The 23,794-nt window shown below is 33.6% G+C and overlaps 4 protein-coding genes across 4 annotated transcripts; 2 read left to right on the top strand and 2 right to left on the bottom strand.

The window, feature by feature from the left end:
• Positions 1-49: 49 nt before the first annotated feature.
• Positions 50-2,354, top strand: Abi (tyrosine kinase Abl). The gene is made up of 6 exons (XM_070646731.1): positions 50-194; positions 354-519; positions 610-1,400; positions 1,459-1,701; positions 1,806-1,902; positions 1,964-2,354. Exons 1-6 carry the CDS (start codon positions 170-172, stop codon positions 2,028-2,030), a joined length of 1,389 nt encoding a protein of 462 aa, XP_070502832.1. The 5' UTR covers positions 50-169; the 3' UTR covers positions 2,031-2,354.
• A 296-nt stretch (positions 2,355-2,650) lies between these two features.
• On the bottom strand, positions 2,651-3,883 carry LOC139095400 (uridine diphosphate glucose pyrophosphatase NUDT14-like). The gene is made up of 4 exons (XM_070646732.1): positions 3,702-3,883; positions 3,549-3,630; positions 3,400-3,492; positions 2,651-3,235 (listed from the first exon to the last, which is right to left on the bottom strand). The coding sequence occupies exons 1-4, from the start codon at positions 3,805-3,807 to the stop codon at positions 2,881-2,883; spliced, it is 636 nt and encodes a 211-aa protein (XP_070502833.1). The 5' UTR covers positions 3,808-3,883; the 3' UTR covers positions 2,651-2,880.
• Positions 3,884-3,932: 49 nt separating this feature from the next.
• On the top strand, positions 3,933-5,812 carry LOC139095265 (axoneme-associated protein mst101(2)). Its single transcript, XM_070646561.1, has 3 exons — positions 3,933-4,088; positions 4,160-4,620; positions 4,738-5,812. Exons 1-3 carry the CDS (start codon positions 4,002-4,004, stop codon positions 5,732-5,734), a joined length of 1,545 nt encoding a protein of 514 aa, XP_070502662.1. The 5' UTR covers positions 3,933-4,001; the 3' UTR covers positions 5,735-5,812.
• LOC139095266 (homeobox protein MOX-2-like) lies at positions 5,539-8,106 on the bottom strand. Its single transcript, XM_070646562.1, has 2 exons — positions 7,211-8,106; positions 5,539-6,050 (listed from the first exon to the last, which is right to left on the bottom strand). Exons 1-2 carry the CDS (start codon positions 7,818-7,820, stop codon positions 5,818-5,820), a joined length of 843 nt encoding a protein of 280 aa, XP_070502663.1. The 5' UTR covers positions 7,821-8,106; the 3' UTR covers positions 5,539-5,817.
• Positions 8,107-23,794: the final 15,688 nt, after the last annotated feature.

Genomic DNA, 23,794 nt, shown 5'->3' with positions numbered 1-23,794 from the left:
TTGCATAGAAAAATGCGCCATAAGGACCCGGTCAATGCACCAACGGGATATTCTGTACTAGTTTTGATTTTCTACTGGATCTATTGAAAATAATTTTTTTAAGTGGATTTTATTTATTTTCACCCATAAATAAGTGAAAGAAACACAATTAAAAGGCTGAAAACAAAGTATGAATAGATACTCTTACACCACTGGTACGTAAAAGTGCATGAAATAGTCGAGAATTGATGACTAATGCTTGTATACATAAATCTCTTTTTTTCACACCCAGAAAAAAAATTCATATCCCCTTGCTGTGCTTGTTTTTACAATTTATACTTAATTTAATCAATTATTTAAACCATTTTAAATAGATTCCACATATCAGGAGGGTAATAATAGTTCTCGTGTAGGTGTAAATACAATGGACGAAATTATAACATTAATTAAACAAGAATTGCCTGAAGGAAGGCAAAGTCTTAAAGATTCCTTCACTAATCTCGAACGAGTAGCTGAATATTGCGAAGATTCATATTATCGGTATGTTCTCACATCATAAAATGCAATTTATATGCTCCAATTAACTCATGCAATATAATTTACTGTATCTTTATTGCATCTCATTTCCAGTTCCGAAAACAAAAAAGCAGCTTTAGAGGAAACGAAAAACTTTACAACACAATCACTTGCGAGTGTTGCTTATCAAATAAATACATTAGCATCAAATTACATTCAATTACTGGATCTGCAAGCTAATAATCTTGCTGAAATGGAATCACAGATGAATCATATTGCCCAAACAGTCATGATACATCGAGAGAAAGTAGCACGACGAGAGATTGGTGTTTTAACAGCTAATAAGATTGCAGCACGTCAATATAAGATTGTTGCACCATCAAATCCAGAGAAGCCTATTAAGTATGTCCGAAAGCCAATTGATTATACATTATTAGATGAAGTTGGACATGGAATTCATCTTGGACAAAGAACAGGCAAACGAGCATCAAATCAATCAGTTAATATGATAGCTGTATCGGCATCAGTTCCACCGCCAACAACAAAACCACCAACACCACCAAATATGGGCGGAAGTGTACGATCAAGTACAGGCCCTAAAATTATTAGCAATACGGGTACATTAGGAAAATCATCACGCGGAGAATATCGTGCACCGCCTGTTGTAATTCCGCCTCAAGTTCCATCACATTATGCACCAAATTATCCAATCGGACATCCACGCCGACAAAGTAGTCAAAATTCAGATCGCGGACCAGGCTATAGTTCGCTACCAATGCCACCAAGTCAGCAAGTTGCTGTACATCTTAATACAAATCCACCACAAATGGTTCAGCCAATGACTCAGACAATGCAAAACTCACTCGGTATCACATATGATGATCGAAACAGCATGAACATGCCTCGTAAGTTCCACAAGTCAAATTCATGATTTTTATGGTAGTTAATTTAATATTGTTACAGCGCCTCCATCGCCATTAACGACTCACGAAATGCCAGAACCACATCACATTGGTCTACATACTTTATCAAGGAATATGCCTCGACCAGGATCGCAAAGTCCACCATTACCGCCTCCACCAGAGGAACAACATTTAGCTGATTTTGGACGTCCTCGAACGCAGCAGTCGAATAGTATTGTGGCTGCTATCGTTCCTGAGGATCGCAATCTTCCTGGCTGGGTTCCAAAGAATTATATCGAGAAAGGTATGGACTTAATCCAAAGTTTAATCCAAGGATTTATTTTAATCCTGGGATTTAACTTAATCCAAAAATTTGCTGATTCTAATTTTTGATTTTATTACTTCCAGTCGTTGCCATTTACGACTACTATGCTGATAAAGACGATGAGCTAAGCTTCCAGGAATCATCAGTAATTTATGTTTTGAAGAAGAATGATGATGGATGGTAAGGAACAAATTTTATTAATAAAATCACTGAATGTGCTAACAAATTTTGATGATTTTAGGTGGGAAGGTGTGATGGATGGTGTGACTGGATTATTTCCTGGAAATTACGTTGAAAGTTGCGTATAAAGCTCCAAAATCTAAAACTTTTTCACTCTATTATAATTATTGAGACATTAAATTTAAATATTAATATATCATAGAGCCTAAATATAATTCTATTGGAAGTGCATCACTCATGTGATCTATATATTTAATTTATAGACACACGACTATTGCATATTCTACGATATAGACATTACACATGTTGTAGCTTCAAGACAAAAAATCGATTTGCCAGTTTAGTTTTTTTGGATTATAATGATGAGAAGCAGTTCCCTTAAGAAGTTTAAATTGTTATATTCTAAGAAGAATTATGTGAAGCTTTAAATGAAAAACTTTAAAAAAATTCTATATTAAGGGTCGATTAGAAATGACGTCAAGCAAATTTTAAGTGCTGAGAAAAATTTAAATTTTCTAAAAATAAGCTGTTTGAAAAATAACGGTCACAAAAAATTTGAAAAATATGGCTCAAAACTGAAGTTCAAAATAAAAACGGTCAAAAAATATTTGAAAATTCTAAAGTTCAAATTTTTTTTTGAAAATTAACGGCTGAAAATTTGCTTTTCGTCAGTTATGATCGATTTCTAAGCATTAATCTGAAAAAACACAAATGATGTTCATTGAAAAATCAACAATAACGATCAATATGATTTAGAAAGTATAGTTTTTTATTAATTTAATAAAGTTCATCTAATCGAAAATAGAATCTAATGTTTAAAAATCCCCCAATTTTCGCTTAAATATATCGTATTATAATTTAAACAAATTATATAATTCAAGGAAAAATAAATGAATTCGTATTCACTAAAATAGAATTGATCTGTGCCTTAATTTAATTCCTTTAGTACGTTACGAGTCAGTGGGAATGGTAATCAAGTTATAATTTCGGTGCCTTATTAGTCAAGAACCATAAAATGCCGAATAGAAATCCTGGCGGACTTGTATGCTTAGTTCCTTGCTTAATGATCTCCTTGGCTTCGTCTAATGGAATTTCAACAACTTCAATAATTTCATCTCCAACACCGCCGCCACTTCCTTCAACTTTATCAGAGTCAGTTACTTCACAATAATATAAAGTCTGCAAAGAACCAGTGGTTCCAACACCGCTTCTAAACTGCATGACCTCTTCAATTCTGTCTACTGGAACGTCATAGCCGCATTCCTCTATGAGTTCTTCTCTTGCTATTTCATTCGTTGGCAGATCTTTGTCGATAATTCCAGCACAAAGTTCCCTGTAAGCATAAAAATAATTGATTAACAACAATGCACTCCAATTTGCATAAATCACGAAAATTGCAAACTAATACATCCACAACATGAAGAATTGACCTTCGGTACTTTAAAATAGTTTTGCATGCTCGCGTCACTAAAACGTCATCAAATTAAAATTCCTTACATTGTAATGGCATCTTTCGGTGGAAACTTTTGCAGATCAACCTTTCCTGTCTTTTCATACTCTTCAGCTACTAGTCCGTAGTAAACTGCCGGTCTAAGGATTAAAGTCATTTAGGACATTTACTTACAACATCCAGAAATTATTCATACCTGAATTGTTTGACAGCTATTAAGACATTCCTTGTCTTGTTAAAGACGATAATTGCAACGCTGTCATGAGCTCTAATAAGGTCTGGAATTGCATAATGATGAGACTTATAAGGAATTTGCACAAAAATCAATTATTAATTTGCAGAATTTTACCCCAATTCTTCTCTTTTCCATTTTGGATATAATACAGTCTGAAAGGTTTCATGTAAGGCGAATCAGCTGGAAGAGGACCAACACGAATATTCTCAACACTATCCATAATTATGTTTAATTCTTTTAAAATATATTTAATTAAGTTTCTTATGATATCACAAATAATAAACAAAATCTGGTAACGGTTCAAAATAATTAGAAAGAGACGGATGATATTTTGAACCGGTTCAATACATGTGCTGGATTTTACAGTAAACATAAAGTTGCAAATATATTGAGTTCTCCTTAATTACAGTGAAAATGGTGGCTGTTATAAGCAAAAATAAGAAGAAAACATTAAAGAAGAAGGGACCGGCTAAAACGGAATCGAAATTCATATCACAAGCTGTAAGTTAAGCAAATTGCTCATAAAAAATTCCATCGCACATGTTTATACAATAATTTTAATTTATTTCCAGCTTATCAACAGAAAGAAGTCAAAGGGAAAGAAAAAGAAGCGTCCAAAAACAAAGGGATTAGTTTATGTCAAGAACCTACCTCATGGATTCTTTGAAGAACAGCTAAGAAGTTATTTCTCACAATTTGGTGCTGTAACACGCATACGACTTGGACGATCACCAACAACCCTCAATTCAAGAGGATATGCATTCATCGAGTTTCGTTATCCTGAGGTTGCAGAAATTGCAGCACAGGCCATGAATAATTACATCATGTTCCATAGAATCGTCAAGACTAAATTCATCCCACCAGAACAGATTCGACATGATTACTTCCGCAGTAGTATTATGTCTATTAAAAAGGATGGTCAGAGAGTAATGACATCGAAAAAACTTCTCGCCAGACAGGCTAATGTTGAGAATACAAATAAGCTTATGACTGACGTAGATCAAAAGCAACGTGTCGATAAAGTTAGGACCAAGTAAGTATTATGAGTAATTCATTAAAATTTGTCGAGTCATTCTGGATTCAAAATTAATTTGGGTCTCATTCAGTTCCAATTCTAATATTCTATCTCATTTATTCCATCAATCTCCAGAGTAAGCAAGCAAAAAGCAAAACTGGCTGCACTTGGAATAGATTTCGATATAGATTCAGTCGCAAAGAACATGGGCGAGGAAGTAATAGCACCAAGAATTTCTCAACAAGCTATTACAATCGATGATATAGCTGATGAGGAATTAGATGGCGATAATGACGAGACATTTGATCCTTCTAAATTCAATATCGATTCAGGTGATGAATTTGAGGATCATGACTACGATTCAGACGCGTCTGCAAGTGACGAGGCATTAAACGAGGTAGAAAAGAAGACAAAAGCAATTGAAGCTGCAAAAACCGCCAGCAAAAAGTATAAGGAAACGAAAGAAAATAAGAATGGAACTGAAAAGAAGTCAAAAGTTGAGAAAAAGGCAGTCAAAAATAAGAAACCAGCACAAAAAATTGACGAATCTGAAAAGCCTGCTAAGAAATTGAAGGTTTCTGATGAGAAGCCAGTAGTTGTGACGAAACCTGCTAAAAAATCAAAGGTTGAAGCTGAAGAGAAGCCACAAGTTGAGTCCAAACCTAAAGTTACTAAAAAATCAAAGGTTGAAGCTGAAAAGCCAGTAGTTGAAGAACCAAAATCAGCAAGAACGTTAAGAGGAGCTAAGAAAGTTGTTGAAAAGCCACAAGTAATTGCAAAACCAGCAAAAAAGCAACCCAAAAAAGCTGTTGAAAAAGTTGAAGAGGAGCCAGAAATTGCTCCCGAACCAGTAAAGAAGCAACCAAAAAAAGTTGTTGAAAAAGTGCCAGCAGTCGAGAAAAAAGCTGCAAAGTCTAAACAAGTCAGTCAAAAAGAGCCAAAACTTCCAGTTGAGAAGAAATTGGCTGAGAAGAAGATTGTTAAAAAGGCACAAAATAAATTGGAAGGAGGCACTGAAAAGAAAGTCACAAAAGTGCCACAAGCAAAGGTAAAAGCACCTTTAACAAAAGCAAAGGAATCGCCCAAGACGAAGAAAGTTACAAAAGTAAATAAGAAAGCAGCAGTAAAATAAGAAGTAAAACGCATTTACAGATATTTTATTGGATTCATGGATTATTAAAGATAATTAATAAACAAATTTTTAATAGAACTACTTTATGGACTTTGTGATCCTTTTACAGCACGCTTAAATTTCATTCGACGATTTTGGAACCAAACTTTTACTTGTCGTTCTGAAAGATTCAGTGCTACAGCAATCTCGTACCGTCGCAATCTGGTAAGATAATTTGAATGATTAAATTCATTTTCTAAATCCTTCACTTGTTGCTTCGTGAATGCTGTACGTTCCTTACGATTTGATACTAACGTTGGTGATGAAACTAATTTTTCTGTGAAAATGGAAGTGATAAGAAAATTGAGAATGTTAGTTTGAGGAAGTTAATTATTTATTAGGGCAAGTTTTATTGCCTTCTCCATAATTTTAGGTATGGAGGGAACTTAGTAGCTTTATTGTTGAAATTAGGATTCGTTTTATGAAGCTACGTTAAATCAAGGCAATATCCTACTTGATCATAAAGTAACCCTTCATAGTTTAGTGGTAGAAGCTTATTGGAAGCATGCGTGCTGTCGAAAATCGTAGAATTCAAGATCAGTTCCTATCCGAGGAACAGTTGATCAGAGTTATACTTATTCCTGTCATTTTGTCAACTATCCTTAGTAATTTACACAGATCAGAGCTAGAAGCTTGAGCAATTTGCAATATCTGATCTCCATAACAACAAGACAATGAGCATAATTACCTTAATGAGCGTGCTTATATAGCATATTTACTAATTTACTTCCCTGACCATACAGATCAATTGCGATCCATAGCTTAAGAGAGTATACTCAATCAATGTACTTGAGTATGCTGTTTTGTCTGATCAGGTCTATTGGATCTTTGTGTATTACAGATCAAGACTCCTCTACTAGATTCAATCTAAGTCAATAATGATTTTCGTGAATGCTTACTAATCGGCTTCAAAATTCAAAAGCTAACCAAGCTCTAACCCCTTAAATCCACAAAATTCTCTAATCTATTAGCAAGATCAATGAGGTGTTCATAAATTGTATCACAAAAGAACTTTAAATAGTCTGCATTGCTACATTAACAACACATTTGACTACTCAATAACATAGTCTAGCCGTCGGGGTAATCCACATATGTATTTGCTGATTTCAATGCAAAATGTCAATAAAATTGTGAACAGAACTTATTGCCTGCAATAAAGACCATTTAATCTATTGTACAATTGCTAAACTGTCTGGAATGGTCATTGAGCTTTATTGTATGGCTAATACCTTAGGCATAAATTGTTATACAGGAACAACTGAACTACTAATATGTAGCTACAAGTTGAAAATCTATCAAGTGCTACTCGAACATATGTGATGGATTTTAGGAATTGATTCTATGTCGCATGCATGCTTCTAACACGGATATTGTCAGGGATTACTGAGGTATGTGATCAAATGTCAAGCTTAAGCTGCATTACCAGAGATAACCTACCTAAGTCACTTAGCTCATCACTGCTATTAAAATTTTTCTCACTCCCTTTAAGGCTTTCACTTTTCTTAACTTTATCATCTCCTTTTGGACATTTTACTGACTTCCTTTCACTATCCCAGGTGTCAAAATTCTCATATGATTCCATATAGTTATTATTATTTGTTGGCTCTTTTTGAGTCTTACTAGAGCTTATCAAACTATCACAATAGAACTTATCTACATCTGTACTAATCTTTTCAACCGTCTTTGACGGATTAACAGTTTGTTGTGGCACTTCAAATTCACAATAATCTCCTGATGTTGAAATATTTGAACTAAAAAATTCCTTTTGACTATCGCACTCGTACTTCTTAATCCAATTATTGTCGGTTGTATTTTGATAAGGATAGTCTTGCAAATTATGGAAATTTGGGTAATAATAATGATGATGATGATAATTTGGGTTGTAATTGTTATAAATATTTAGCGGTGTTTGTTGATAATTTGGTACATCTGATGGATATTCAGGATAATTAATGCCTGAATATGCAGATTCAAAGGATGCTGTTTTGTGCTGCGGTACACAATGCTCCTGATAAAAATCATTCCTTGTTATGTCTGATGAGAACATCTTAGAAATTACTTTTTTCACTGCTTATTATGACTATCCGATTGCGTCAACGAACTGATCTATTCTGAACAGCAGTCAGTCTTTTGAAATTTCCCTTTGCTTCTTGCTTTTCATGCTGTAGCCAATGAGATTCGAAAGATCCAGATGTGGGCGTTTTCTTATGATCATTTGTTTTTGTCTTCGGCACATGCAGCATAGATCTGTATGTGGTTTTTGAGTTGTTTTTGTTGCTGAGTGTGAATTTTGTTGGATACTTGCCTGTAATTCCTTATTTTCACAAAATCAATGCGGTTTTAATCCTTGTCAATTAATGAAAATCCATGAAAAAACTATAAAATTCAATAAAATTCAAATATTAAAAGTCCGTTAATTTGAAATTTAGTTCAATATTCAATATTAAGTTGAATTTTAAAGATTCAAAGACATTACTGATCTTAATGACCTCATTTTCAAGATATCCAGTGCTGAAGTCAGCAACAAACTCATGAATTTTTATGTCCCCGTCATAGAAATGTTTTGTCGTTATTTTATGATTAAATTAATTAATGAAAGATTAATTACCATTCTAATATGACTTTTTGTTCCTTACAGTGGAATATTTTGGAGATTCTGTAATTTTTGTTTTAACAGATTTTTTCGTCACTTTTGTGGGAAAAAAAGACTGTTTTGATTTCTTTTCCATCGATGACAAGTTTCGTTCTCTTAAAAAAAATGTATCGCATCATGTCTATGTGAAAATACTGACATTGGACACTAAAAAAATATTATAAAACAGACATAATCATGAGAAGTGAGAAATTTGTCATGAAGACAACGCGACTAATTAGTCATGAAGATGAGAATAAAGGGAACTACTTTATTTATTTAAGATTCTTAAGTTTCATTCTTTTTGACTGTGTTTTTTTGACTGTACAGAAGTTATTTCCTTTGTTTGACGAGTATTGTGGGTGAGATTGGGAACACTTGGGTTGATTTGTTGGTAGCTGGTAACTTGGAAGGTTCTATTGAGTATCTCGAACAGCACAATGTGTTTTCTTGGGCAATGAAGCTCTGACACGTCGTTGTATTGAAGGTAAGACGTTAAGTTAACCTGATGGCATCGAAACGACTCATTTTACCACAAAAAATGCTGTTCGTCGAATTATGTTGCTCGAGTATTGAAGTTCTTGATCTTAACTGTATGAAAAACAGTATAAGCTTGACTAAATTCGGCCTAAATGACCCAGATTTGTTATGTGTTCGACTTTCGGTACTTTGATAGATAGATAGAATAAAGATTAGAGTCCGTCGAAGACGTAAAGGCACTGCGATCTACGATCAGTTGTACCATCTAACTTTGATACTTAAACACACCTAATCATAGCAATCATGGCAAAAATTTCAACTGAACACTCTTTAATTTGCCAAAATATCAAACAACATCATAGGAAATAAACATAAAACAAACAAGCTATGAGCAGCACGCGATGGAAAAAAATTCACAACATAATAAATATTGCAAAAAAAAATGTCTATCGTAAATGACTCTAAAGAATAAGAAAAGACATCATATTTATGTAAATTTACGATCATTTTGCATCAAATGAATGGATGCTTTATTGTTGTATAAATATAAACATTAATCATAAAGGCACAATCAGCCGAGAAACATATGTGACAGACTATGCCGCTAAAAAGTGTTCATAAACAATTAAAAGTCTCATTCACGGTTACGCGATCGATTAAGAAAATTGAAATGTAAACGTTTTATTACTCAGAACGGAAGATCATTAAAATAAATTAATTAATATTATTATTATGAAGATCGTAAACGAATCTCTAAGGGAAATTAGTAGTGAAGTTCAAGTTGTATGCTGTTTTGATGCGCATTCTACTCCAAAGAGGAAGTTTTACCAAAGATCAAGCATATGATCCGTTTATTAGCTGTTGGCCTAAGTCTAATTGGATACTCAAGTGTCAATTTTGGTTAGCAGCGTTAAGCAGTCATCAAGACACTTCTAAATCATCCGTAAAACATTAATTCTTGATCACAGACTTGACTGAGAACAACTGAACTCACAGTTTGTTGGAAAACTGCATTCTCAATCTACATCCAGTACTCCCACAGCAACAGCCAGTCTAGCAGACAAAAGTCTGTCATTTCATGACTGAATCAATCCAAAACATACTCAATTTCTTCAACTTCTAATTCTCAATTTCATATTTCTATAGTTCCAGCACATACGCAATGATAAGTTGTCGAGTGATTTATGGATATTGGTAACCATTTAAGAACAACACATGAACTCACTAATAAGAGCTATTTGTATTAATTACGTAGAACTTATGACTGCTGTGAGTTTGAGAAAAAAAGGAGGAAAAATATTTATTTTGTTTCCGCAGAAAAAGCAAATAACAAGAAATTTCCTCTCACTTTACTCCTTTTGCTTCTTCCCATTCAGAACTTACACTTGAAAAAAGGACACGTGTTATGGGATCGTAGGATGTGGTTGGATTCATGTGACGATAGTAAATTTGAGATTTATTAGTGCCACAATAATCCACTTAAATCATAAGAATGTTCTCTAAATACCTAACAGAAATTTCTCTGTAAGCCAAAAGATTTCTTTTTAACCGTTTTTTGGGTTCAAATGAATTTATGAAGTGAGCCTTAAGATCTTGCATTTGTTGTCTTTATGTTTCTACATTCAAGTGGGATAATAACTCAAATGAAAGGTGTTTTGTCTTAGATAGGAAAGTGTTTATTGTGTGGTATGAAAATTTAGAATTATTAGGGATTAGAGTTTCGGATAGAAAAGCACGAGCTGAGTTTTATTCACCACTGTTGAGGTTTATAACGCAGTAATCAGCTATGAATAAGTATAATTAAAGAACATTCACTTGGATTTAAATTCACAAAATTGATAAACTTCCCCTTGTTGGAATCCACAAGAGAAATGGCGATCAAGAACTCCAAAACATACTTGACGCAAAACAATGAAGAACAGTTGTGCAAACTAGTTTACATTAAGTAAGTAATTATACGAATTTAAATAATAATAATGATGTTTATTCTTCGGAGTCTAAGCACACAATGAATATTTATATGAAGGGGCTTTAAGCTATGAAGGGGAAAACAGCTGATTCTAGTTCAAAATATAATTCAAATAATAAACGACAGTTGATATTATTCTCAATCAGAATTAAAGGTAGATTAGCTTTCATCTGTCAATTTCTAGTACCAAACGCAATACTGTATCGATAGTTCCTTTCAAGAGTTTTTTAGTCGTCCTTGAACTCTTTTATCATTTATTACTCGAATTTAAAGAATATTTGTAGTTTAACCTAGAATCATGTACATATGAGACAAAAAATTCTCATAAAATTTCGAGTAGCATTGCCAATAATTTTTGTTCTACATGCTGTCACAAATAAAAATTTATTAAACGTACCGAAAGTGTGTCATATTTCTGTTAGGCAAGAATTATTTTGAGTCACTAGAACAAAAGAGATTGCAATGTGAATTAGCCATTGTAATATGACGACAAAAAAGGACATAGAATCTTTGTCACATATGTTGACCGAATCCTATTGAAATATTCTTGTTTTGGTTCTCTTTTCTGCATGAAATGATATGCAAATTGAGTTTTTTGGTAATAATTTGGAATTTTGAAGCTGATTTAATTTAGATATGAATTTTAAGCTTAATATCAATCCATAATTTGTTTAATGTCCTTCAAAAATTATACCCAATTATCTAAAAGATCGCATTCCTTTAAAAACAAAACATAAACAAATTCCGTCAACTCTTATCTTTAGCCATAACTGTCCCTTATTTTCTTTCACATTGGATATCCTTTAAAAATTTATGTTTCCGTAAAAAAAGAGAATTTACGCTAGACAGAGCGTCGACGTCAACTGATCCTTTTTCTCATTCCAAGAATTTGACACCTTATGGACATGACATTTCTAGTATGCATATGAGATGAAAACTTACGCAATCTGAAAAACATAATTCATGTGTCATTTGCTTCCTTTCCTTTTTGGATGTTTTTGAATTTTTATGGATTTTTTAGTTCTTTTTGTTCTGATTTATTTTTGTTTGGAATTCCGAAAATGTTTTAGATTTCAATAAATTGCATAACATTTGCAGCAGATGACTCAGAAAATAACGGTTGAAAAATATTTGAATGGATATTAATGAGGTAATTATATATTGCAGTCAACTTCAGTCTTTATGTCTTATTCAAAATTACATTGAAAATGTTTGGATTTACTAACTGATTTTTAATGTAATTAAATTCAGGTTACTAGACTGAACTTACTGATTCTTCTAAAATTGACAGTCTTGTTTGTAAAACTTCCATAATTCCAGTTCTCATACATACTTCATAGTATTTTTCCTATAATAATAAAATCCATCCATCTATAATCCAATTATGCTTGTTTGAATATACTAGGAATTAATGAATGCTGGTTTTCTAGAAAATGTCAAGATCATCATGTCAATTTTGCAGTGGTTTTCAAGTTTTAATCCTTTTATAAAATTCATTGATGAAAGTTTGTTGCTGCTTAAACCACGAAGTCATCCCTTGTTCATGTTAATTTGAGAATCTTTCCAAAAATAGCAACATGAACTGCTTTAAAAATGTTTTCGGAATGTTTTGGACAGAGCTCGAAGTAGACTAGGATTTCAAATGGAGTCTAGTAGAGTTTTTCATGCAAAATCTGAGTCAACTTCGAGTTCTGGATCTTTAGGTTGTTTTTATATTCTTCTAGATCCTGGTACTCAATCAAATTACGTCTTATTGCCTTCAAAGCACTTAATCTAGTGACTCGGCTTATGCTGCTAGGGATTAAACTGAATTAATCCAAAGAACATGCTTTCATGGTACAGAAATGTCACTACGGTACCTAAAAGCGATCTCTTTGTCTGTTAAGCAAATGAATAATTTGACAGATTAGGACAGCATTTGTACTGAATTTAAATCAACTTTTTGACATATGTATACTCATGGAATTACTATGTGAGCAACGATTCAAATGTGCTGGGAATTAGAAACTTCCAGAAGTTATCTAAAGGCAGGTCCAGCTTCCGACGGTATTTAAATGCGTCAATGGGCTATCGTGCACCTCCACCAAGGAAGTAAGAAGTAAGTTTTTGACACACTGACCACAAACTAGAGCTACATATCTGCACTTACACCTTATGACTTGCCATTACACATTCAACTGACGTCATTCTAAAAGCTCAGTATCTAAACACATTTCCTCACTGCATTTTCCATCTCTTATCAAATAAAAAAAAACTTTTCTTAAGTATAAGGATGCTCAATTTTCCATCAAGTACAAGCATAATCATCCTTACTTCATAAATTACCCATTCAATATCGTTATGCAGACAATTCATGTCGTGATTCACGTAATATTGCCACATCAATGTTATAACGATATGTGTATGTTTGCACAACATACGATGGGAATTGAAAAAACTTGAGACTTTCGTGTTTGGTGCGAAAAAGAACATTTAAATATGTTGTCATGCTGATGCTTCTACGTAACCTTCAGCATCTCTAAGTAGGATAAACAGTCTTTAAGGAAAGAATTATTGGATGTGAAAATGTCTAGGAATGCTTTAATTCCAATGAATGAATGTGATGCGAAATTCAATAAGAGAGAGATTTAGTTATGTGTATCGGCCGACAATGGAAAAGGTTGAAAACCTTCATACTTCCTTTTTTCTCGTCTTGCATCCTTTTTGGGGGTTATTTGACATTGATGTCAATAAATTATGGGATTTTTGGACTGTATGTTGTGTTTGCAAACAAATTAGCTGTCGAATAAATCAGTGTGTGCTCAAACTATGTGCCGCGATGCATTAGTGTGTCATGAACTACAGGTCGCATGTGGTTTCAGTCGTCACTTACCACCAAGGTCTGCCGTGGCTCAAAATAGTATGAACCAGGGTTTGAGCAACACTTGTATAGGTACAGTGGGATGGGATTGGTGTTCCCACCAAAGTACTGGATTTAAGGATCATTAACCAATTAAAGAACTTAAAAATAGGAATTATCTAACTCCTTACTTACTGATGGACCCTCAACAGACAAAAAGCACGGTCTTATGTACAAAAATACCACTACAGTACCTAAAATCAGTCTTTTTGCCTTTTAGAGCACTTCCTGTTGGACGTCATCAACAAACCACCCCCACAACCCATCATCCACAAAAATTATTTGCTAAACTGAATGAGCGAGTAATTTAGTTACATAATAGAGATAGAAAAAAAGTTCCAATATAGTATGGAATGTATGTGAAGTTAAGCATACTGCTTATGTACTTACAATCATGAGAGATATTCACACATGTTGGCAACATTAATTTATACATTTTAGTCAGGATTTTGACTTTAGCTTAAAACCCTCAACATGAAACTTTTTACAAAATAATTGGTGTTTTAAGACGATTAATTATAAACTTTATGCTGGAAACTTTAAAGCATTAATTAAATTGTAGTGTGAAAGATTAATGAAAGTCACGATCGAAACCGAAAGGAATTCAGTATAATGATGCAATAATTGAAATACGTAAGAAAATTCCTCAATTCAAGCTACAATGTAATTGTACTTATTCATTCTGTTACTCAACACAGCTACAGACTAGAACAATAGGCGCTTCGTGATTGACGGTAATGAATAGATTCCTTCAACTCAAAAGGAGAAGAATTGAGATTGATGATGAAATTATTATTAAAATAAGAAGAGATTGAGAAGAGACGTTGTTTGTGGATGTAAGTGAAAGTAGATGATTTTGTCAGCTGAGGATGAAAATGGTTTAAAGAGGTATGAACTATTATTTAATGTTTCTAAGTCATCAATAAACAACTCCATATCCTTTATTGATAGATGTTCTATTTGCAGAAGTAAATGCTATGAATCAGTAAGTTATAAGTGACTCGGTGGAGGAAAGGTTTAGTCATTCGGTACATAATTATTGGAAGTAACACAGCGATCATGAGTTCGAGTCCTTTTTCGAATCAAATGTAGTAGAAACTCGACTTACAGCCTTCCTTCTATAGGCAACAGGCGGTAATATTATCAATAGAAGCTGTAGTTCTCCTGAGTGCTGATCTGTCGAACCTCAAATTATTAACCATTAAGCGTTCTACAGCAGCTCTGGATCTCAATGATCTGAACTATAGCCATAGCTTTCTAGGAATCAAATCAAATTTAAATCTTGTTCAAATCCGTTAATTTGTTTATAGAATTCAATTTATCAGAGTCTAAGATGTTAACCAGCAGGTCCAAAAGTATGTATCCTCTGCTTCTGAAAGACAATCGTTTGATTCTCACTAGAATCTTCTTAATACTTCCTAAAATTCACTATCGATACATATAAAACCAACATTCAAAGCAACAACATCAACAAGAACTTCAAAGAACCCATTATTCATTCTGTCGTACAAAACAGATTCCAATATTCTGAGCATGATGTAGATGAGAATTTAATACTGAACAAGACATATGTCAGTTCTCAATACCATGAAAAGCTTCTTCATTTCGTAGAATATTTATCTAAATTCTAGCCTTAGTTGGATAGCAATTGACACAAGAATTCTAAGCTTTTATTTAAATGATTATTGATTACATGCCTAAAACTAAGGAATTTCGGATTTGACACTCATGATGAGGGATTCGGATTGTGAATTTTAGAAAAATCGGAGGGTTGAACTTTTATGGAAATGTTGATGTATTGAAGGTTTTGATTGTTTTGAAGGTCTATTGCAGTGGTGGGTAACTTGTGTGGAGCGACAACCTGCGTGCCGTGACACATAATCGTCGTGACTTTACCATCAAGGTGCGATTCAGGTAGAACCGATTCCTATATTGCAGTTTCAACCTTCGTCTAACGTCGTTCGAGAACCGATTTCTATAATACCACGTCAGTTCTCAGACATAAAGCACCAGTTGTCAATCTTGGCTACAAACTCAAATTCATAGAACAACTCAAATTCACACAACATTAGATCCTCAATTCCTTACAATTCCTAATCCCTCACATGTAAATGACCCAAAATGAAAGAAAACCCTAAAACCGGCTCGTTCTAATTTTCCAAAAACATCCATAAATCATGTCCAACTTACGCTTTAAATACTTTTAACAGTTTAGAGAAATTACAGTTCAGAAAGCTTAGTTCGCGTATGGCTGGCAAAAATTAGTAACAATAAGTGATTTATATGAAAACTTTTTATTCAAATATTTTTAATGGACATAATAAATTTTCCGACAGTCGTTATTTTCAGTCGTTAACAATTCCTTTAACAATTCACAAAATTTTTGTTTCCTCTTCTTTTTTTTCGCCAAAAGTATCACAATGTGTAGCCAATTAAAAACTTTGTCGTTACAGAGATATATGCAGTCGAAGCTGTTTTGATGGTCAATGCTTCTTCTTTGTGTTGCTACGAAAAAAAAAGTTTAACTGCAAAGTGTCAGGAATGAATGATAAGAGAATTAGAGAGTAAATATTTCAATTACAGAATTCATTTCCTTATATAGCTGTGCATCTTATAGCTTAAACATTTAGTGTCATTTCATGTCATCGTAATTTAATTTAAGTCAATCTTGATGCTTTGATAAAAAAGTTGGAGATTCTACTGTGTTTAATTAGTTTCTGTAATTTGTAATAGTTTGGAAAGTTTAAAGTTTTAATTAGGGACACAGTTTGTGAACTACTTGGAAAAAGCTGCGATTGGTTGACCTAATGACTTAACATTTGGGTTACTTGACATCTGTTCAGATTGTCATGCGACTTTATGGTTTTGGAACTTCCCATACAATTTGAAATTTTTCATGTAACTTGACATGCGACTTGACATTTGTGTAACTTGTCATGCAACTTGATATTTGAGTAACTTGTCATGCAGCTTGACATTTGTGTAACTTGTCATGCAACTTGACACTTGTGAAACTTGTCATGCAACTTGACATGCGACTTGACATTTGAGCAGTTTGCCATGCAACTTGACATCTGTGTAGCTTTCCATGCAACTTGGGATTTGTGTGATTTGTCATGCAACTTGGGATTTGTGTGATTTGTCATGCAACTTGACATTTAAGTAGCTTGTCATGCAACTTGATGTTTGCGTAACTTGCCATGCAACTTGACGTTTAAGTAACTTGCCATACAACTTGACATTTAAGTAACTTTTCATACAACTTGACATTCGTGTAACTTAACATGCAATTTGACACTTGCATAACCTACCATGCATGGATTCTATGTCTTATTTCTGCCATGTTCTTCTTCTTTGTGTAAAGTTTAAATTTTAATTTAAAAATTCTTAATTAGTTCATGTTGTATTGAATTTCATATTGAGTAAAATGATACACAACTATCTAAACATGAACACATCATGTTTTAATAACATGGCAATGATAACTTAAAAAGTAATATAAGAAAACTTTTTCGACAAAGTTTGATACAAGAAGCATACATCAAGTGTTCATTAAAATGTAAATGAGTTCCTTCGCAATTTTGATGATTTCAGTAGTTATGTAACTAACATGCTCTTATTCAATCGAGTATAAAATAACGAATTTCACCAGAAACTGACTATTCCAGTTCCTCCTCTGATATATCAAAAGATCTTCATTAATCAAAAGAAAAAGAGGGAGGAAAAGGAATTTCAGGATCTGGAAATGACATGAGTATCTATCAATACTTTTTTTGTTCACATACTTCCAAAACACCACATATGCTGCTGTTGTTGCTACTTATATTGGAAAATTAGATATCATCTGACTGAACAGTCTTATACATTTTACTATTATGTAATGTTGTTGCCAAGAAATCAATTCAATAAATACATAACTTGCAGATATTATTGAGACCAAGTTTAAGACAGTAAGCAGAAATAAAGTTATGAAAGAGAAATAAGATTTCCTTGACTACTTTTGTAGAAGAAGATTCATTCAGTCTCATTGATTTAGTTTCATATCCAACTGAGATTCTTGATTTCAATTAGTTTGATTAAAAGTCGGAAGAGCAAGCTTGTTGAGGAATGTGCTGACAAATTTGCTTCTTCAAGATGTCAAGTGCACAACCTGAATTATGGTTAGCAGCACGTCACGGCAATAGTAATCATATGGTAACCATGCGACTTTGTTGTGTAATAGACTTGTGGTCGGCAACATGTGTGACATTTGCTGTGTGACAGTCATGCAGTTTAAACCATACTGATCTCTCGGCACCAACGTTGCAAAAAATTGACACTACGATGCTGTAGTATTGTCGTAAAATTGTATTGCAACCACATTGACACAGTCACATGTCACACGACACATGTCACACAACACTGTCACATGGATATTACACGAAACTCATTTGCTGATCGGAATTCCATCCTATAGACCAGTGGTAAGCAACCTTTTTTGTGTCATGGCCCATTTTTATGATAAACCACGACCGACCGAAACTGCACAAAACATGTGATTCATGACATTTCCTAGTGTCATCTAATATTGTGTCGCGACACACAGACCGCCCACCACAGCTATAGACTCTCCATATCTCATAAATATTTCAATTAAAATCCAATTTGAAATGACGAAATTTCCACGAAACAATTTAAAAGCTTTCCTATTTTTATTGATTGATAAATAAATAAATTGTAGCAATTTTTATCTCATTTTGTTTTTCTCAGAATCAAGTCAATATGGAATCCAAAGATTTTTTTTGATTGTTTGAGATCTGAATCCAATTTTAAATTCCACTTGAGTCTGTTTTGTCTACATTTGTAAAGATGTTGTTGATTTATTATATATGCTGTTTTAAATTATTGCGTTGAATCTTTTATGTGAAAAAAGATTATTTTAAGGAAGACATAAAGACATATTTTTCTAAACACAGTAAAGCTGCTTAAGCTTCCAATCTTGTTTGTCACTAAAGTCTGTCTTGTTTTGTGTATCGAAAGATTTGCTTTTTGGAGATCAAATGAAATGCATGAATTTACTGAATTTGATAAAATGTGACACAAATTCTTGTGTTGGGATGATTTGGGGATGTTCATTGATGACGTCAAGGATTTAGTGGGTTTGGATCATCGGGGTAGGTTGCTAGAGCATCCTACGACATCATAACCTCAATTTGAAAATTGAGGGACAATTTGATCGTGCGAACTAGGTTTTCTAGAGTATTAGGAACATATTAGAGCGTTAGCCACATCTAGTTTAACTGTACCAATTACAGACTTCAATTTCTCGCGCTGGAGAACGTCAATCCAAGCCACATAATGACATAGAGGGGCAAAGTCGAACGAGGCTCTGGTTAATACAGAATGCGTTGGGCTGACAAGCTACTAATCTTATCTACAAAATAGACTAATAAAATAGAAAGAGAATGATTTTAGGTGGTTCAAACATGCTGTCTACGTCTCTGTTGGGTACTGTGCCTTAAGTTGCTTTAGAAACCGGCCGATGTATACCATACGCTGTGTACCGTCATTAATAACCAGCCCATGTGAGAATTATTGAAGATTTTTCGCATATTTACAGCATGTGTATGTATATCCTCAAATACCAAAAGTTTTCAAATCAAAATATGTTTTTTATTCCAAAACTTTCCATTTCATTTATGGTCAACAACTAAATTACCCAGATTTCAACCAGCAATAAAAAAGCATGAATGTCCAGAGGAATCAATGACTGAATTCATAAATTTTAAGCAACATGTTTACATTCTTTTGTATTAAACTTATTAAATACACACAAAGGCATTCAAAAAAGGGCTTCAAACACACAATTTATTCAGTTCCAACTTTATCATTTGTGAACGAGGAACACAAAAAAAAAAAAAAACAGAATTGCCAACAGTGGAATACTAAAAAATATTTGCACACCGCAGCAATAAACAAATTTACAAAATTTTTGTTCGATAAACTTTCCAACAGATGTGCTTTTTTGAAGTTGTTCAAAAAATCATTAATTGATAATAAGAAGAGTAAAGGTACAAGCTGTTCATGATGCTGTTTTATTGGATGTGAAAATATGGTCAATGGTCGTGTATTGTTTGACCTTTCGAGTACCTTTTATTCGTGGAAGTAGCTTTTAACTTGTGATATTTGGACTGTCAATTATAAATGCCTGTAATTTGAGTTGTGAACTAGACGTAAGGGTGATGTCATGGTCAGATGGTTTCGCAGAACTAAAATACATGAGTCATGACATGACTTTGTTTGTTAGCATTTCGGAAGCCATACGGAGTTCAAGTGACCTTCCATTTGATAGGCGCATGAACTTCATATGGATTCTTCTTGCTATTTTGTGTCACTTGGATTAGTTAAAGGAGATGAATCCGGAACAGGAGCTAGACAAGGACGTAGTTAATTAAGAATCTAAAGGAAAATTGCCTTCTAACAGCGACTAATTGTCTATCTTTTGCTGTTTACGTCGCATATTGTGATGGTCAGAGTTTCAACTTAAACAGAAGCAGTAACATTGTGAGAAGAAAAGGCATAACCAGAAATTGCATGGATAAAATATAAAAATTTCAGATAATACAAGATTTTTGCCTTAAAATCTCTAACAATTGAAGAATTAGTCGAAATAAAGCTTATTTCCCCCTCTAAATGCATTTTCGGTCAGTACTGAGCAGATAATCATGCAATTGTTATATTAATAATCCGCTTTTATGTACGAACAATTGAAATAATATTATAGAAAAGCTATTATTGTAACGGTAATTTACGATGATAATCGTTTTAATAATAAGCATGGGATTCACTGTAAATTACGCAGTTAATTTTGTAACAGAAAGAGTGTTTAATTTGCTCATCCGGGCTGCACAATTTGTGCTCTGGTGTATCCTAGGACACAGCTATGTGACCATATGAATAGTAAGACGCGAAGTTGGGGCGTATTTAGTGGGGTATTAGGGTCAAACTAGAGCGAAGTTGTCCTAAAGGCATCGTAATGGATGATTTTGATCCTATTTGAATAGGCGAAAAATTGCACTAAAAATTGATGAAAAATTCACCTTATTGTGTCACTCGGTCTCAATATAAAGGATTAATTTCCAACAGTGGAATTTATTACAGCCCAATTCAAATTGCTCTCCATGTAAAAGAATTTTGGGCAATTTTTTCATTGCTCGTAAAGAAAATTTGGGTCACTAAACTTTTTCACGTGCCTTCCACGTTCTTCTTATCAACATGCTGGTCTGCTTTAAAAATATCTTAATAATAATCTGTTAAACGTACACACAGTCATCCCAAGCGGAAGTAATTCCAAAAATATCAGCCAAAACTTCTTCATCAGATTATGATAATGTTCATCTTGCAAAGTTTTTCGCAGTTAGCTTTGAAAAAAGTTTTTGATTTCATTAAAAGATTTCCTTTTTGTGTTTCTTCCTCTTTGACGCAAATAAAATGAATTTGGAAGTCGTTAACATATCACTAAAGGATGGAATTATGCCTAAGGAATTCTACTGGAACTCACTGCACATAGATTGGTAAAATTTTCTCATTTAAAATTCAATTTCAAACTTAATGAATTGATTGAAATGTGAAAAATTTGTTGAAAAATTTTCTATTATAGCTTGAATTACATGCTCGCCAATATCCAATCTAACGATCCACAAACCTTTGAAATGCACATTCCACAAATGCCATTACATTCAACACCGCTTTGTATTGCATTCATCGTCCAAAATACATCCGATACAGACGATAGAGAATTAAAAATATTCAAGCGAACATCGTGTGACTGCTCATTGAAGCATAATCGTGCTAGAAAGAATGGAAATAGATTCAAATGTCCACATCGTAATATTGCAGATCTACGACCATCAAATGTACAAATTAAATCCAATAATTCAATAGTATTGGATATGGTTTTTCGGTATGAGTTGCTGGGTCAACATGATATTACATTTCATATTGTGTGAGTATATGTAGAACAATAGATGTTTTGATTTTGGGGATGATTGGAATGGATTCTTGGAATTTGAAATTAATTTGGCTCAGTTTCTTGCATTCCTGTCTTTGGTTGCTTACCCATTGAATGTAAAGATCTATTGTGATGCTCGACCTTCCTCAGATGGCACCTAAAGCTGGTTCTGTCACTGGCTTCCGTCTGCCAATTTCCAATGCCAAATGCAATACCGTCTCTAACGACAGCTTCCTTCCAAGGCCCGAAATGACAAAAATACATTAAAACTGATTGATGATAACTTAATGTCCATTTGATGACTAGTTCTAACGTAATTCTGTCCACTCCAAATTCTCACATTCCCGTCCACAAACTAAATATATCCAATTCTTCTTCTACTTCCAATTAGCTCATCGCAGTATGTTATTAAGCTTAAATTAATAGCCTCAACATCCGAATTTAACCCAATGGCAATGTTATTGACAAACAAATTAACCCCTGTGGTTATTGATAACGCATCCTACACGCAACAAGTAATATGGCTATATAATCCATACTCAAGTGACATTGAGATAAAATTAATTAGTTATGATGCTAACTTAACGTTTCCTAATGACGTAATATTGGCCAAAAATCATATCCATACAGCAATTTTGGTCAACTTTTTGCCAACTTACGTTGGATGCTATGAAGTAAGTAATTAGACGTGACAAAAAAATTGACACCATAAAATTTAATGACACTTTTGAACTCTCTAGATGGAAATTGGAATTATCTTCAATGGATGTGAATGTAAAATGAAAATTTATGCTGAATGCACATCCTACTCAGCATGTAACAATGACTGTTCATGGCTCGTTCACAACTCCCCAAACAAAAATATTCCATTGCAATTAAATCCCTTTGTAATACATGGAGATAATTTGTGTATTGTGATTCCGCAAAATTGTATTTCGAATGAAAATTTAATTGGTTTACAGAATAACTCGAAACATTGCATTAAATATGAATGGTATGATTTTGATTCATTACATTTACCATGTAATATCACAATTGTGCCACATACTGGTTATATCAAAGCTGGATTTACAAAATTATTTCATATAATTGTGAAGTCGTGCGAAAATGCTGTGCAATTGCATTTGATACCAATGAAATGTAATATTTATCGATATGATGATGATATTTTTCGTGAATATTTAGTTCCTGATGGATATTTTGAGTATAATGACCGTGGATATTATGAAAAGGTGAGATATTGATTATATGTTGAGTCCGGTGAGCACCTGTTGTAGAAATTCTTTACCAATTCGGCATCCGGTTAGTTTGAAGCTGGGTTGAACATTGTACTGTCATCAAGTTAGCATGATGCTGTTCCTACTCTTCATTTTGAGTCTTTTTGGCACTTTCTTTATCTGTTAATTGCGATTATTGCAATTTAAAATAGACAAAGACATCCATAATCCGAGTGGCACAATCTAGTCGTCAGGAGTCAGCTTCTTAATCTAATTAGGAATTCCTATCATACCTCTATCGGAAAAGGACGGTTTATCCTAAGTAACCTTCTTTCTCAACCCTAGGATACCTAGAATATGGCGGGGAAAGATATCTTGGAGCAGCTAGGATAGAGTAGGCGGGATACCCGGCGATATCTAGAATAGAATGGGCTAGGATAACCTAGGATAGCTAGAATTGAACAGGTTGGATACCATAGGATACCTAGAGTAGAGTGAATAAGGTTAACGTAGGATAACTAGAATAGAGTGGGTGGGTTGCCCTATAATACCTAGGATAGGATGGGGTAAGGGAACCTAGGATAGCTGGGATAGAGTAGGAAGGATTCAGTTGGGTAATTAGGAGAGGATAAATGCATAATCTTACGGAGCTATAGGAAGATTGAACACTATAGACTATAGGTATCATCATACGATAACCAAATGAAATATGCCGCAATGTGTTACTCGGGCAAATAATCCATATGAACTATTATTAACTCATTATAATTCTAAAACCAAATGCTTCCCTAATCAATATGACCCTTAATGCCAGTTGAATACAATAATAGATTA

This window comes from Chironomus tepperi, unplaced genomic scaffold, assembly GCF_022539635.2.
Source record: "Chironomus tepperi strain 1889 unplaced genomic scaffold, CSIRO-AGI_Ctep_v1 contig_364, whole genome shotgun sequence".
Classification (NCBI taxonomy): domain Eukaryota; kingdom Metazoa; phylum Arthropoda; class Insecta; order Diptera; family Chironomidae; genus Chironomus; species Chironomus tepperi.
Note: the sequence above shows the minus strand (reverse complement) of the source record. Positions and strands in the feature narration are given on the sequence as shown.